General features: G+C 43.9%; 1 protein-coding gene across 1 annotated transcript; it reads left to right on the top strand.

Moving 5' to 3' along the window:
* The first annotated feature begins 1,134 nt into the window (after window positions 1–1,134).
* Window positions 1,135–7,422, top strand: LOC123398204 (protein SAR DEFICIENT 1-like). Its single transcript, XM_045092701.1, has 12 exons — window positions 1,135–1,749; window positions 1,870–1,918; window positions 2,047–2,096; window positions 4,365–4,479; window positions 4,643–4,692; window positions 5,123–5,622; window positions 5,724–5,887; window positions 5,992–6,198; window positions 6,280–6,433; window positions 6,537–6,644; window positions 6,753–6,845; window positions 6,925–7,422. The coding sequence occupies exons 1-12, from the start codon at window positions 1,565–1,567 to the stop codon at window positions 7,158–7,160; spliced, it is 1,911 nt and encodes a 636-aa protein (XP_044948636.1). The 5' UTR covers window positions 1,135–1,564; the 3' UTR covers window positions 7,161–7,422.
* Window positions 7,423–17,615: the final 10,193 nt, after the last annotated feature.

Below are 17,615 nucleotides of genomic sequence, written 5' to 3'. Positions count from 1 at the left end.
ATCTTTTTTATCTCCATCTTCCTCCCACGTGACAATTCCTCCTCTTCGCAGCCTACCCCACCCATCTGCCTGCCTCTCTCCCCCTTGGTCGAGGGAGCTACTGTACACTGCCTTGCTGCCTTGCCCTATCCTCGATGTTGCTGGTCACCGCCCCGGCCATGCCTCTAAGCCCCACACCACCTATGAAAAATTTCAACGACCCCCTACACCTCCACCACTAAGATAGATAACAGGATTGTAGCTTCCCCCTAGTAATTAGATAGATGATGAGGCTATTACTTTGGAAAATACATGTTTCTGGTTGTATATGCACCATATATAAAGATTTTTTTAATAATTAATTAAAAAGTCAAAATAGTTCCGACCTATTTTAGGTTAAACTTGACTTTGTTTTGTATTATTGTATAAATTTTCATGAAAAAAGTCAACATTGACTTATGGACAAAAAAGACAAAATTTATTTGTTATTATAGGTCATTTTGACAAAAAAATTGTCTTTTTTGAAAAGAAGTCAAAATGTAATTTATTTTTTGTGGAATTGTTTACAAGTATAATGGAAGGTCGAGTTTATTTTAAAAATATTTCTAAGAATTTTTAAATTTTTATTGAATTGTTATTTTTTTTGCATATAGGACGTATATACACTCAGGTTTTAAAAAATATTCTTCCTATGACTTCGCCCTAAGGTAGATAGTGGAGTTGGTTCTTCTCCAAGGCCCGTCCTCCTCATCTGTGCGCTCCGAAAGAATTAAGAAAGAAGCAAAAAGTGACCAACGCAACAAAAATTTCATGTACAAAAAAAAGAGATCAAACCCGTGCTAGACTAGCTTGTTGACATTTTTTTTATAAAGAAAAACTTCATGGATACGAGACGCTTAAGCCAAGACTCGAACACTGGACTGGCTGCGAACTCTCCCACATTGCCAAGTGAGCTACGTTCTTAAATTTCATGTATGTAAAAAAAACCCGCAAAGGAAATGTTACGTGCTTACGGCCAAGGAACACGAATTTTTCAGCGCGGGGGGGGGGGGGGGGGGGGGGGAAGAAGAAACTTAACGGCGAGAGAGAGGAATCTTGCAAGACTCAAGAGAGAGAAAATAAGGGCGGCATCGCCCTCGCCGCATCGATCGATCGGTTTCCTCGTACGTACGTGTCTTCGGGGCTTCGCCGCGTTCAGCCGTCCACGGACGAGACAAGAGCGAGGCTCCCCGCGCTTTCCCTTTCCGCGCCGCCCGCAGCAACAAGAAGGCGAGTGAAGCGAAGCGAAGTGAAGTGGGGTTGAGTGCTTGACTTCCTCCCAAGTCGTCCCCCATCGAGCTCTCACTCTCACCTACCAAATCCGTCGAAACACGCTCGGTGAAGACCGAAACAATTGTCCTTAATCCTCCACGCCGTGCTCTACATCTCAATGGTCGCCCCATAAAGCCCAACGGTAGCGTGAGCTGAACGCCGCCAACCCATTTTCTTCTTCTCCTTCGACCCCTTCCTGTTCCGCCTCCGTCGACGCTGCTATCGTGCAAGAACTGGTGCCGCAGAGAGAGGGGGGGAGCGATTCGTCGGTGACATGGCGCCGCCGAAGAGGCAGCTGGCCCTGACGGGCGCCGGCGCAGGCCGGGAGGAGGCGAAGCGCCTGCGCGTCGGGGTCGCCAACGCCAGCGCCGCCGGCTGGCAGGCGCCGACTTCGCCGGCGTCGCCGGGGACGCGGCTCATGCGGCGGACCGTGCTCGTCGTGCTCTTTCTACTGCGAATGTGCGTGCCCCCATCCCCATCTGCCCGCCTCATATTTCTTCTCAGTCCATCGGGTGCACGTCGGTCGAGCTCCGCTTCTTGATCTCTAACTCTTCTGTCCCCGCGAATCCGTGCGTGCAGGAGCGACGCCATCACGGTGACGGAAAGCATCTCCCAGATTGGTCGCATGGTGAGCGCGCGCGCCTGCGTGTGTGCAGCACGAGTATTCGTTTTTGCTGGAATTTCAAGATTTATGCTTCATCGCCTGTGGATTTGTTCTGTCTACTCATTTTGGTTGTCTCTTTTGTGCTTGTATAGGTTCAGAGGAAGATGGAAGGGTTTCAAAAGTTTCAGGCTCTTATGATCCGGTAAGGATCATTTCTCTGTTATGCTATTGTGTTCAAATTTTGTTTCAAAAGAAACATCAGCCGTTTCTCATACTATCTTCTAGAAACTGTTTAATTATGAACTCGACTTTCCTTTAAGATTTTATATTTACGTTTCTTAAAGCATCTTTAGCACACCCAATAAAACCGCGTGGCCCGTATAATTCCGACGATTATACGGGTTTGACCGATTTTTGGGCACCGGGTCCGGAAACCCCCTCTCCTTCGCGCAATATATATCCGGGTCCATGGCCATGATATGGATTTTTATCCATTTCTGCAATTATATGGGTACCTTTGGGCACGCCGTTGTGATTCCCCATTCCCCTGTGATTTTTCGCCGCCGGTGACATAAATCCGCCGCCCTGCCCATCGATCCACCATGATGTGGGACGGGATGTGGAGCTTTGGCCGGCGCGGCGGCAACGACCCTGAGAGGAAGCGCTACGTCGCCGCCGACGCTGCGAGGAAGTTGTCCACCTGGCGGTACAACAACCAAGGCCTTGAGCCGCCGACGTCCCTCTTCCGTCGTGAGACAGAGGAGTACTACCGACAACAAGCTCGGCTCGCCTACGACGTGCGCAGCTCGCGCACGCCGCTGTCGCCTGCTGATCAAGAGGGGGGTGAAGGAGCTCCCGTCACTCCGCGCGGTGAAGAGGGAGCACAAGGCGGAGCGGTCGCGCGTTGGCGGCGTAGGGCCGGTGGACTACCTCCCCCTCCCTCTCTCCGGGGCGAACACTATCGAGGTGGCGATTCTCGCATGCAGTGCGTGGGAGGAGGAGGAGGTGGCGCACCAGCACCGTCGGGATGAGGAGGTCAACGACGTCCTGCTCTAGCAGTGCCTCGCTAGGATGCGGGAGATCGAGGAGAAGGAGGAGGCGTGGCGCTGCGAAGCCGAAGCGCAGGACTCCATGTACATCAACCTCACCTCCGACAACGACAACGAGTGATCGCCGCTGCACCCGCAGGCTCCGGCGAGCCCCATTTTGGCCAGTTTAGGGTTAGGTTAGGCCGACGTGCAATATGTAATCGATGAACTATATGTATGTATGAATGATCATTTCTATTATATGTATCTATGAACGATCATCTCTACTGTTTCTTGTTCATTTTTCGGACGAAACATTAAAAAAATATATAATCTCATATAAGGTTTCTGCTCGGTCGCAGGCAAATCCGTACCTTATAATAGGGCAAACACGAACCGTACCCGTATAAGGGCTAGCCTTATCAGGAGTCTGCTAGAGAAGCTCTTAGCACTTAGGCTTCAGCAATAAAAATATCACTGATAAAAGTGAATTTTTGGACATGTTTCGTACATACAGTACTTTTTTGAAATGTGTTCAACCATCTATAGAAAAAGGATCTTGTGTTCAAAGATAATACTCTTGCAATTGTTCTAATCTAAATATACTTATTAATGAAAGGTCATGTATGTCTTACAAAAAGTTGATGCCACATGTAATATTGCTCTGACGAATAAATATGTTCGTTTTAATACGTTCATGTATTAACAAAAGAAAATCATGTGACTTTTTGAAATGTGATGTATTCACTACAGATGGTAAAAGTCCATATAGTGAAAAAAATAAAAAGGGGGCAGCCCTATGCATGTAGCTCCCACTTGTGCAGGGTCCGGGTCCGACCATTTTGGGTCTATTGTATGCAGCATTTTTCTATATTTCTGTAAGAGGCTGTGTTCCAGGACTTGAAAAAAATATTAACTCAAATTATGAGGTGCAACGCACGAAAGTACAAGAGGAAATAAAATCAAGCAAAAATATGATATATAACTATGAAAACATGGAAACAAAAATAAAAATAAATATTAAACAAATAATCATGTTTGAAAATAAAATAGAAGATAAAAATGTGATATTGAAAATCAACAATAAAGGAAATGACATAGAAATACAAAAAATGGAAACAAGAAAATAAAATGAAAATGTATTTTTCAGATTGTGATTATAGGAAAAACTGGAAAATGGCCAAAAAAAGCAAAACCCACAAAACTCATACGGGAATGAAACCCATAAAATACCGCCCACAAAAAAATAGAGGTGGTTATGGGGAGCCAGCGCACTACTCCCTCTTGTTAGGCTGGTACAATTTCCATGATTTCTTGAACTTTCCATACTTCTTCTCTCAGTGAAAATATGCAAGCTTTGCATGGTTTGTTTTTATTTACTTTTGAGATAAATAAAAGGCTTACCCGTGCTTCTTTTTTTATTTTGCTATCTTTGGGCTTAGCAAACTGGAAAATTTTGAGGAGAAGATGGAGGCCAAATTGGAAAATTTAGAGGAGAAGCTGGAGGGCAAATTGGGGAAAATAGAAGAGAAGATGGAGAGCATGAGTGATGAAGTGGTTAGATTCATATTCTTTAAATTAACTTCTTTACATGTGCATCCTTATTTGATACTCCCCCCGATTCAACTTGAACTAAAATCACGACACTTATTTGGGATCGGAGGGAGTAGTATATAGTATATATATTGCTCACGGTGTATTTGTCATGTAAAAATTGCAGAAGAAATTGGCACGTTTGCATTCCAATAGGCACGCTGATGAACACCCAAGGTAACAGATTTCCAGTTGCACCTGGTTGATAGTTTCTTCCGTCGAACTTGCTCTCATGCTGAAATGTTGAATATCCATTATCTAGACTTTTGTTGTGTTGTCATTCTATATACCCAAATGCTTGATCCTACTAACTCTTCTATCAACATGCAACTACTATGTCAAACTCACCGTGCCATCATGCATGGGAAAAGACTCATCTTATCCTGCACCATGCATGCTATCCATATTTAACAAATAGTATTCCTACAACTGTACAGTAATCAAAATACAATAATTATATATTTTTTAGTTTCAGTTCTCACATTGTCCCATAGCAGTACCTACCGCATGTTGCTCTACAGGAACAGAGTAGTATGTGGGCGTTAAATCCAAAAAATGCTAACTGAACAACAACTACATCACAATGTCATTCATGTTCCTGTTTCAGACTAGAGCCATTTCTGGAGAGTACAACTGCGAGTGAACCAAACACCAACATTCGCCTGCGTTTCCTGGATGGCCTGAAGACTCCAATTTACACAGACAAGATTATAACATCTGAGAGCAATGCGGCTATCAGGATTGGCGTCTTTGATGGTGACAAAATGATTAGTGAAGGCCAGCTTTCGAAGGCAAAAGTTGAGATCCTGGTTCTCCGTGGCGACTTCTGCAGCAACGGTCGGGAGAGCTGGACTGAAGAGGAGTTCAACAGCCACATAGCGCAAGGCCGAAATGGGCAAGGGTCCGTGCTAGGGGGCGATTGCAGTGCGTGGTTGAACAATGGGAAGGCATCATTGGGAAAAATCCTCTTCCGAGAAGGATCATCCAGGACTCCCAATAGGAAGTTCATCGTAGGAGGTAGAGTATGCATGAACAAGAAGGTCGGTGGTGTTCGAGTCCAGGAAGCTGTCATGGAGCCGGTCGCTGTGTTGGATCGTAGGAATGAAGGTAATAATATATCTGGCTGGTTTCTTTTGTTACTAGTCACCATGTTCTTGTTTCTATTGGACTCCCATCACAATTTTCTGTTTAATCTTTGTTTGCTTCAGTAAATGAGAAGAGGCACCCTCCAAGATTGGATGATGAAGTGTATCGCCTTGAAGAAATCTCCAAAAATGGAACTTACCACGGGAGGCTTATGAATGCTCAAATCTTCAAAGTTGAGGACTTCTTGAAGGCTTTGAATAAAGGCGCAGACGAGCTCCGTGAAATGGTATAAAATATCCCCAAAAAGTGTTTTTTCTCATTCTTGTCATCAGTTGTTGTGCTATTTTCTCACGGTGAATAATGTTGTCGTTTCGATTTCTTTAAATATAGGTCCTCCAGATCAAGAAGCGCGGCAACGCTTGGGAAAGAATGGTTAAGCATGCCAGGGAATGCTACCTCGCAGACAGGCCCGAGCTCAAAGCATGTTGTAGTGTAGAAGGGAATGTGGTGATCTTCCTCAATTGCGTGCATGATCTTGTTGGAGCAATTTTTACCGGTGTTTACATTTCACGGGACAATTTTGATCCGGCTAAGAAGGTACATCCTCAACACAAATATCTAATATTTGGACCACTTGTGGAAGTTAAACAATTTGAAGATATGATTTTGTCATCACAGGCTCAAGCGTATGAGTTGAAAGAGCGTGTGCGCGATCAATTGGACAACCTTCCGTTTGACTATGTGATGAATGGCAATCTTCCTGAAAAAGTTCCCTCTAGCACATATTCTTCTCTGGATGCAGTCATTCTTGGGCCGGATGCCGCACATCAACGTTAGTTAGACACACGTTTTCTTACCCTTACCATGTTTAAAATTTCTGACTATGCGATGACCTGAACTATGGAGCTTGAATTGGTCCTTTTGAGGAACTGCAGCGAATGAAAACCAGTTGCATGATAGGATCAACAATGTCACTGAACCATCTCACCAGAATGAGTATATTCATGGTGATCACAACACAGTTAACACACATCATGACCAAGGTGCGTAGCTGTTGCTGCTTGTTCCCCTCTTATTCTTTATCCTCCGTTTCCTCGTTAACTCTTTGCAATTTCAGTGACTTTGCTATGTTCATTTTGGCCCTTTTTCAGATGAAAGTATTCCACCACTTGGTGAGCAGCAACCTACAACTTCCATGACACATTTACAGTGGGATGATGAATCGCTAGACTGGCCCTTCGAAGGTGAGCAATCTGTTTCTGCATGAACCATGGGCAAACCTGATAGATGACTCACATTTTACTCTCCTGCTTCCTGGATTAGTTCAAACGAACATCCATAGCCAGGTGCAAGTTCCCATATCCATGGATGGCGGCAATGCCATGGAGGCATCAACATCCGTTCAACACAACGTTCTGCCACAACGATTTGTTCCTACTCATGTCCAAGAAAGCATACCCCGGATCCATTACTCTGAGAATCCAGCTAACCATGCTGCTGGATCATCGACATGGCAGGATGATATTATCATCCCTGAACTGGATTATGGAAACTTTTAGCAAGCGAGCACATTTCGCAATGCAATGTACCATCATGGTTGTGTGTCACTATAACTTGGTGTTATGATTTTCAGCAACCGGCATTGTAGACTGTATATATGTTTGGACACAAAATTGCTTGCCCCCATTCTTTTCTATTAGATGTTTTCAGCATTGTACAATGATGTCCTGTCGGATGATCTAAGGGTGTATTGTAACTTAGGCAAACATTTTGTTGTTTGTGCTTCCACTGATGTTTAATTGATGTTTATATGTTTCAGAATGTTTACGACTGTAAACTGCCAAGAATGGCTGACTGATATTGTTGAGTAGTAAGAGAAAACTCAGAACGTAAAATCTATTTCATCACCGTTTTGCATTGCATCATACTCCCACCTCCCAAAAGGAATCATATAAACTTTGTCTCAATTTAAAGAGTGTAAAGTTTAACCTGTGCACACACCCCCTCTCGCGAAAACTCAGATGGCGTGTGGAGCTCTGGCCAGGGTCAGATTTGGGACCCCATTTTTGTCCTCTTCTTTTGTCTAGGTGGTCTTCAATGCCGTTGTTCAGAGGAGTGGACGGCGACAATTAGTGCTTTGGTCTTCCAGTTCGGCGCAACACGATTACAAAAGGAGGATGACCCAAGATGCATGTGACCATTTTATTGATTATTCATGAGGACCTTACAAAGTAGTATAACAATATGCATGAATCCATCATCTTAGCAACATCTGTCGCTACTCCTATCCAAATGATGAAGGGGTGCAAGCTAGGCCAAATACCCAGATCTCTCATCTAAGCCTAACATCTAAAGTCGGAGGTCCCGACCAAGCCACATACCGGGTCCGGGGCACAAACCGATCTGATGCACTCACATGTGTCGCCGCCACCATCTTCCACCGGTTCATCTTCAGAGCAAATTGAGGTGCCAGCCTTGGCAGGCGCCTCCGTCATCGACGCCATCATGACGTCAAACGACGATCTCCACCTACGCGAGTCCATCTCCAAGCAGCGGACGCGGATCAATGCTAGGATAGGGCCGCACCACCGTCGTCGCCGACCACCCACAAGCATCACCCAACCCCAAGGTTCCCGAAGCGGTGCCTTCAAGAAGGGAAAGACACCGTGAGCGGCGCCGCCGCCCAACAAAGTTAGGGCTTTCGCCCGGGAGACCTAGGGGAAGGGGAAGTGAGGGGATCAGTCCATACCGACGCCTTCAAGGAGGGGAACGTCGCCCTCAGGCGTCGCCATCGACGCGGCCGGCCATGGCCGGTCAGGGATTTCGTCCGAACTAGATCCCCGCCACCAGCAACGCCTCCTGTACAGAACCGACAACCCGAGGAATCTAGTGAGGTCAAGCCTTGTTGCTTTATTTCGGGATGACAATCTGATCCTCGGTTTGTTGTTGCGAACATCTTCTGGCTCCGACAAAACACTTTCCGATCATCTCAGAATACCTGACTGAATATTTATTTTTAAAATACTTGTTCAACTTTTTTCAAATACTTGTTCAACATTTTTTTAATACTTATTCTACGACTCCATCTTCTAAAACCATGGGTGGAGCTTTTGGAAGCACCGGAAGGCGGTCATCTTCAATGGCATTCGTCCCCTAGGCATCGCTATGCCTCGCGTTCGGCAAGTCGAGCCTTCCGACTCACTGAAGCGAGCGGGCACATGGGCCGGCCCACGCGAGTCGGAAGCAGCTGCATGTTTTCTGTTTCGTTTTCTCACATTTTTTTTTTGCTTTTTAACCTTTCTTTATACTTTTTTTACAATTTTTTGGCCCTTTATAGTTTTCTTCACAATTAATGCTTTGGTCTTCTAGTTCGGCGCAACACGATTATGCCTCCCTGGTTCTACCCTCCTTGTTGCTTTATTTCGGGATGACAATTTGATCCTCGGTTTGTTGTTGCCGGCATCTTCTGGCTCTGACTGAACACTTTCCAGTCATCTCAGAATACCTGACTGGATATCTATTTTTAAAATACTTATTCTACTTTGTTCAAGTACTTATTCAACATTTTATAAATACTAGTTCAACATTTTTTTAATACTTATTCTACGAATCCATCTTCTAAAACCATGGGTGGAGCGTTTGGAAGCACTGGAACACGGTCATCTTCAATGGCATTCGTCCCCTAGGCATCGCTATGTCTCGCGTTGGCGAGTCGAGCTTTCCGATTCACTCAAGCGAGCGAGCACACGGGCCGGCCCACGCGAGCCGGAAGCAACTGCCTGTTTTCTGTTTCGTTTCTTTCACTTTTTTTTTGCTTTTTTAATATTATTTATACTTTTGAATATTCTAAATATATTTATTAAGAAAAACACTTTTCAAAATACATTCAAAAAATAGTTGAACATGTATTTAAAAAATTTCAAATAAGTATTTAAAAATTGTTAAACAAGTATTTGGAAATGTTGAATAAGTATTAAAAAATATTGAAAAAAAATTTAAAAAAATGTTGAATAAGTATTAAAAAATATTGAATTTTTTTTTAAAAAAATGTTGAACAAGTATTTGAAAATGTTAAATAAGTATTAAAAATACTATACATATTTAATAAATGTTGAATAAGTATCAACGAGTATACGAAAAAAGTTGAACAAATATTTGAAATTTTTGAATAATTATTAAAAATAATGAAATGATTTGTGAATTAAGTATTAAAAAATGTTGAACTAGTATTTTAAAAAAATTGTAAAATTATTTTAAAAAAGTTGAATAAGTATGAAAATATTGAGTAAGCGTTCAGACAATGTTGACGTGTATATATAAAATACTGATCACTTATAAAAATCACATATACGGAAATGTAGAGTGAAAATGAAAACAGATATAAGAAAAGAAAAAAAAGGAAAACCAAACAAAAAATGGAGAAGAAAGAAGGAAAACCGGAGAAGAAATTAAAAACCAAAAAGAAGCTGAGAAGAGAAAAATCTGTTGCTTTCCCTCGAGTAGTTTGCATGTGCTATCCTAACGCGAACTCATCCCTAGCGCAGTGGCTAGAATCACAAGGCACCAACGCAGTGACCCGGTTCAATCTCATGGGTCAATCCGTTACTGTGGAGGCTTCAACTAGAGCAAGTTGTGGACTCGCTTATGGCGAAAAATAGTCGTTGCGTTTGCCCATCTACCGATGACCTTGTTCGCTCGATCAAGAACAACGCGTGTATCTTGGCCAAATCAGGCGATTAAGGGCTAGCTAGACTTATATTTTTTTTTATCTAAATAATAATAGTTGTGAAGAATTAAACTAGCTTCTTCAACTATAATTATTTTGGTACGGAGGAAGTACTTGTAACCTGATTGTTTTCTCTTGAGGTTGAGCACCCTCCTCTCCTGCTCATCATGCACGCTCTCGGACACCGTTTGTGCATATCTAGGAGGGTTGCATCTTGTATTTTATATCCATCTATCCCCTCCCTCGCCGGCACCATGGGGCTCGGTCGGGAAAAGCCCGACTCGAGCCGGCGCCGGCCGAAATTTCTTTGTTCCCCCACGTACTGAGGCCCGGCGCAGCGTCGCCCTCTCTCGCATGGGCGCGGCGCGGACGCCGGCGTCGCTGCACGGCAGCGAGCTGGTGCTGGTGAGCGTCGTTGTGCTGGCCGGGCTTCGGGCGGCGGGCTGGATGGAGGCACGTGCGGGGGTGCCGGTGGTGGCAGGGGGCGCTGCCAGATCTGTCCTGCGGGCGCCACTCACGGTGAGGGCCGTGGACGGCATGGGTTGGTTGCTTCTGCTTCGTTCCGGCGTGGTGGAGGCTCGGACGTGGTGGTGGCTTCGGCGTACTGGCTCGTGGCGGCTTGGTTTGATGTGCTTGGGTGGCTACGGGTGGGCATGGGCCGCTTCTTATGCGGCTGGTGGCCCATGAACCGGTCGGCGTTCTTTGGTCTTTATTGGTGTGCTTCTCTACCGTGATGAAAGCACAATTGCTTCCTAGGATGGTTTTAATAATTGATCACAACATATGCATCATTGGACTAATGTGTTTTCCAAGTATATTTTAGAAAAGTTCAAAAGATGTTATGGTTTAAGGTTTATGTGAAGATGCCCCTCGATGCAAGAAAGAAATAATATTGGCTCAAGCTTCCAGCTAGAAGACTCTTCATTTTATATTTGTGAGAAATCACTTTTGAGTCCATAAGAAAGCCAATACTATTAAAAGGGGGTGAGGTAATAAAATGAACTGATTGCTCAAATGCTCAAAGTTATCCACCAAAACACTCAATCATTTTTCTCACATATCCACTCTGTCAAGTTCCACATTCACAAATTCGGTGTCACCAACATTGTCACATCGAACCCACTGAGTTTGAACCTAAGAAAGAACCCAAGACATTCCCATCAAATCGATGCGACCGAAACTGCATTGATGCTACCGAGTTCAGTGTGACCAACTTTCTATTGCCAAGATACACAAAATCGGAATTTCCGAGTTTGAGTATCGATGCCACCGAGTTTGACCATCTGACCGTTAGTCACCTTTTCGGTGCCACCGAGTTCTATATATCGGTCTCACCGAGATTCAAAAGTTCATACCTTTGTGCTAATCGGTACCACTGAGTTTTCCACTTCGGTGTCACCGAGTTTGCTCTTTTGTGTGTAACGGTTGGATTTTGGCTGTTGCCTATATATACCCCTTCACCCACCTCTCATTCGTGGGAGAAGCACTCAGAATACACACTTCATTTCCAGATCCATTTTCTGAAAGAGAACAACGTACTCATGTGTTGATACCAAGATATTCCAATCCAATCATTTGAATCTTGATCTCTAGCCCCCCCCAAACTGCTTTCCACCAAATCAACCTCTCCTACCCATGCATATTTTGTGAGAGAGAGATTTGTGTTGAGGAGACTATCTTTAGAAGCACAAGAGCAAGGAGTTCATTGATTTACCACATCTATTACCTTTTGGGGGGTGGTGCTTCCTAGATTGGTTAGGTGTCGCTTGGGAGCCTCCTACTTCGTGTTGTCGAGTTGAACCAAGATGTTTGTAAGGGCAAGGAGATCACCTACTTCGTGAAGATCTACCGTGAGTAAGGCTAGTCCTCCGTGGGCGAAAGCCGTGGTGGGATAGACAATGTCGCTTCTTTGTGGACCCTCCGTGGACTCCTGCAGCTGTTATCGTCCGTGGGTTGAAGTCTCCACTAACATGGACGTACGATAGCGCCACCTATCGGAACCATGCCAAAAATCACCATGTCAACCTCATGCATTTGATTTCCCTACCTTACTCCTCTACTTTAAACTTGCATGTTTACTTTCCGCTCCAATACTATTAGAACCGCATGTGTAGGGTGTACTTGACCTGTTATAACTGTTGTAGCTGCCTCTCAAGTAACATTGGGAAAATGCAAAAAAATTACCTTGTCAAGTAGTCTAATCACCCCCCCCCTCTAGACATACTTTTGATCCTACAAGTGGCATCAGAGTTTTGGTCTCCATTTCATTGGTTTAGCAACCTAGGAGAGTATGGCATCTAGTAAGGGAAATTATCATCGTAGAGGTCCTTACTTAGATGGCACTAATTTTGCTAGTTGGAAGCATAAAATGAAAATGCATATACTTGGCTCTAATCCTCATGTTTGGGCTGTTATTCGTGTTGGTGTGCAAGCTAACTTCTTTGGAGAAGGGCATGAACCAGATCGCGATGCGATAGTTGATGAACTGAAGATGTTGCAACTTAATGCTCAAGCCTGCGATATCATCTTCAACTGCCTTTGCCCCGAAGAATTCAACAAAATCAGTCGCCTTGAGAATGCAAAAGAGATTTGGGATACTTTGGTTGAGATGCACGAAGGTACTCATTCTGTTAGAGAATCTAAGTTGGGTGTGCTTCAAAGTCAACTTGACAAGTTCAAGATGAAGGATGGTGAAGGATTCGCTGAAATGTACTCTAGGCTAGCTCTCATCACCAATGAGATTGCCGGCTTAGGAAGCGAAGAGATGACCGGCAAATTCATCATCAAGAAGATACTTAGAGCTCTTGATGGCAAGTATGACACATCGTGCACATTGATCCAAATGATGCCAAATTACAAAGATCTCAAGCCAACTAAAGTCATTGGTAGGATTGTTGCTCATGGGATGTCACTCAAAGACAAAGATGAGCTGCACAACAAGTCAAGCGGTGGTTATAAAGCTTCATGCGATGCTCCTGCTACTTCAAAATACAATCTTGTCACTGATGAAGAGATAAGCCTCATGGTTAGAAAATTCAACAAGTTCTACAAGAGTAGAGGCAAAGATAGAAGCTCAAGTTCAAGACATGATGAGAAGCATTCATCCAGTCGTGACCGAAACTGCTAAAATTGTGGGAAACCGAGACACTAATCAAATGAGTGCTCGGCTCCCTACAAAAGAATAGAAGAGTCACCTCGAAGGCGAAGCTCAAGAGATGAGTCACCTCACAGAGAGAGAAGGAGTAGAGAAGATTACTATGAACGAAGACACTCACAGAGATGCAAGTAATCGGAGAAGAAGGACAAATACACCAAGAGCAGTTCAAGAAGAATACATCAAGCTCATGTTGGTGAATGGGTTTCTGGCTCCGAATCTGATCACCACTCCAACAGAAGCTATCAATCCCACTCCGACTATAGTCAAGATGAAGGTGTTGCCGGCATTGCACTTGTTTCCTCCAACTCCTACGACTTATTTGATTCACCAAATGAGGGAGTCGGAAACTGCTTCATGGCTAAAGGCCCCAAGGTATCACACCCCGAGTATCTTGATTTCAATAGTGATGAGGATGCCTTGTTAGGAGAAGATGGCTTGCTTCTAGATAAAACTAGTGAATGCACTGAAAATGAACTTGCTATTTATCATGCTAGTCAAGAGAAATCGAATGATGACGATAAGAAAGAGATTGAACGACTAACTCAAGAATTAAAAACTCTTAATTTAGCTCATGAGACTACTCTGCAAGACCATAGAGAGATTGCAAGAACCCATGAGAAGCTACGCTTCGAGAAGCTCAACTTGGAGCAAGAGCATGAGTTCTTAAAAGCAACCAATGATGACCTTCGAAAGAAGAGTTCTTCTTATCTAGCCAAACGATTACTCTTGTCTAATTTTGTTCTACAAGTTAAGCCTAAGAACGCTAGTAACAAAGGCAAGAAGGTTTCTTCATCTAGTAACAACAATGCTAAAGCTAAATCCAATAATGTTGTTGCTAGTAACTCTATTGATTCCACTAACGATTCTCTTAGCCAAGTTACACTTGAGCAAGAAAATGATTTATTGAAAGGGATTATAGAGAGAGGTGTCTTCAAGAGTCTTTTCGGAAGTAATCAATTTGAGGAAATTGTGCACAAGCAACGAGGACATCGGAAGAAATAAGGTGTTGGCTATTTCAACATCAACGGAGATGTTTGGGAAGAAGGTCCATATCCCACTCCAAGTTTGTTCCCCAAGGAGAAAAGTGTGATTCCACTCTTCCCAAAGGAACAAGCTCACAACATGGACTTCCACCACAAGACCACAAAGGCAAGGGAAAGCTTCAGGATGACATTGACCTATTTTGAAGAACAACCCCAAGCCAAGGTCAAGCGGGTTCCCAAGGATAATACTAGCTCTAGCTCAACAAGTGTTACAACAACTCCAAGGATTCCCATCAATTGGTGTGGATTCCCGAGAGGAAGAACTAGAAGTTCTTGAGAGGTGACTCTGCCAATGAAATTCACTCTTATTCATTTTGGCAAGAACTATATGCAATCAACCTCAACCTTATGCATTAGTTCAAGGAGTCACACATTTCCTCAAAGGTAAGCAAGGAACTAGGTAATCAATGCATCTTTGGACATCATCGCATTTGTGCTTCACTCCATGTCCATAGATATACTTGCATATGTTCCTTTTTTCTTTGGGACTAACCCATGTAGGTGAGAAGAGTATGAATACAACAAGGATTTCTCCCAACTCAAGATGATCTTCATCAACTTTGAGCATCCACCACTACTTCACCTACTTGAAGTCGTCCACGACAAAACCCGAGGTTAGTTGATCCCTATTTGTGGGGATATCATATCAAGGGGGAGCTTTACTCTATACTTGAGTATAAGCATTTCCTAATGGTATGAACACATTAATGCTTATGTAAAAGCGGTAACCCCAGTTGTGCTTAACGATGAGTATGACCTATGATCAAGTATTATTGCTTGGCTCCTATGTCAATATACTCATATATATATATGACCTTGTCATCGCCCAAGTGCTTGATAGCTATTAGGATGTTTGTGCATGTTCACCATGTTTGTATCATCATTCTTATCGTGTAAGCATGTTGGTTTGCATGAATTTAATCATTCGAGGACATCCAATTGTTGTTATATGGATTTTGTTTTATTTTTTGCCAATTGGATGGACAAGAATGCCTAGGACCCTTCTCTAGATATCTATGCTATCTCATCTCAAGTTTTATTCATGCTTCATCACAAAACTTGAACAAGCACTTGTCGATCCCTCTGTGTGAAGGTGCACTCGGAGTTCAGTATCGTCAAAGGCTGCCTTCCAAAATCTCTTTGAAAAACTCGGTGTGTCCAACTCCACAAACTCGGAGCCACTGATTTTCCAAAGTTGATTAGGTTTTATCATCTCGGTACCATCGGAATCGCCAACTCGGTTCCACCGAGTTTCCCTCTCTACTCACAGTTGAGGAACTCGGTGACACCGATTTTGCCATCTCGGTGACACCGATAGCGCATGGGTATATATACCTACAGACCGGACCTTTTGATTTCACATCTTCAAAACAATTTGTTCCTCAAACCCCCGCTGCCCCTCGAGACCCCAGGTCATCGCCTTGATTCCCCGAGCGTCGCCGCCACTGGGATTCACCACCGTCGACGCAATCTGCCCCGACGTCGTCGCCGTAGCCGAACCGCCACCAAGTTAGGGTACGGTTCGATCTCCCTTGCGTTCCCCATCTGATTCTTACGCATTGGGACACATTTTTCTTCGAGCCACCATGTGCAAATACTTATATCCACCAGATAAATCTCGTAGAGTGGAAGAAGTAGGAATTCTGGATCTGATGTGCTGCAGAATGCAACTCGGTGAGACCGAGTTTGTAAAATTGGTTCCACTGATTCCTGTTTTAGGGTTCTTGAGAAGCAACTCAGTTAGACCGAGCAGCTATTTTTGATGCCACCGAAAATGATTGCCAAGTTTCTGTTAAGAGAGTCTGTTTACTCGGTGACTCCGAAAATGCCACCTCGGTGCCACCGATTTACATCCTGCAGAAGATCATATTCTTAGTTTCAGACCTCAATTTTTCAAAAAATATCTGAATTTCGTGATGCTCATCCATTCTGTCTCTCCTAATCCACTTCACAGGTTCTGTTGTTTGCTGTTGTGCTTGTCAGTCAGTATGTCAGGTTCAGATGACAGTCAGAATGATTTCAGAGAGCAGAGTGTTGACTTGGAAGCTGGCACTAGTCCAGAGAGGCCTCCTTCAGACCCTAGTTCTCCCAGTTCCCATGGCTTGCCCAAGGTAGCCACCAGGCAAAGGAGGAAGATAGTTTCTGATGAGGAAGACTTTGACTTTTTGCCAGAAGAAACTTCAGCCACTCCTAAGGCTCCTCCAAGGAAAGTTGTCAGGAAAATATCTACCAATGTTGTTGAACAAAGAGCACCTGAGTATGTTAGGAAGGGCAAAGCTACTACCAAGGATGCACCTGCAAAGAAGGCTGGTGTAAAGAGGCCCAGGAAGAGAACTATCCATCTTGTTGGCAGAAAGACTTCTATGTTTGAAGACCCAGAAGAAGCTGAGGAAGAAGCTCCCCAGGAGATCCCAGTTCCTCCCAAGAAGAAGAAGCTGATGGGTGATGCAATGAAGTCTACTCCAAAGCATGCTTCTAAAGCAAAGAAGGTTGTAGCTTCCAGGAAGACCACCAGAGATGTACCTTCAGCTGCTAAGAGCAAAGGCCATGCATCCAGTGCGCATGCTGCAGAAGAGGAAGAAGATGAGAATGTTCCAGTTCTCAGGATGCTCAGACCATACATACCACTCCACAATGATGCTAATCCTGTAGCAGAAGACATGAAGAATAGGAAGGATGCCGGATTAAGAAAGTGGAGATCAGTTGATCCATACGATGTCAGAAGAAGGACTGTTGTTGATCCAAGGTTTCACACCAAGGAACAACAAGATTTTTATGAGACTGTCTTGTATGACAAGAGTCCTGCTGTCAGTGATATGAGGTATGTCGGCTGGGCATACATCAAGGAGAATGATAATATCTTTCCACATGTTCAAGAGAACTTCACGCTAGTTGATATAGAAGATTTTTTTGGGAAGGAGATGACCCCATGGAATGACAAGATGATCATGCAATTCTATGCAACCGTTCATTTCTATGAAGACTCTCTAGTCTGGATGACCGATGGTCACAGGTACGATGCTACAATTGCTGAATGGGATACTATCATTGGTGTTCCCAAGAAGGAAGAAGCAGATGTACATGTGTA

This window comes from Hordeum vulgare, chromosome 5H, assembly GCF_904849725.1.
Source record: "Hordeum vulgare subsp. vulgare chromosome 5H, MorexV3_pseudomolecules_assembly, whole genome shotgun sequence".
In the NCBI taxonomy this organism is placed as follows: Eukaryota; Viridiplantae; Streptophyta; class Magnoliopsida; order Poales; family Poaceae; genus Hordeum; species Hordeum vulgare.
The sequence above is the reverse complement of the archived record's forward strand: the minus strand, read 5'-3'. Positions and strand labels throughout refer to the sequence as shown.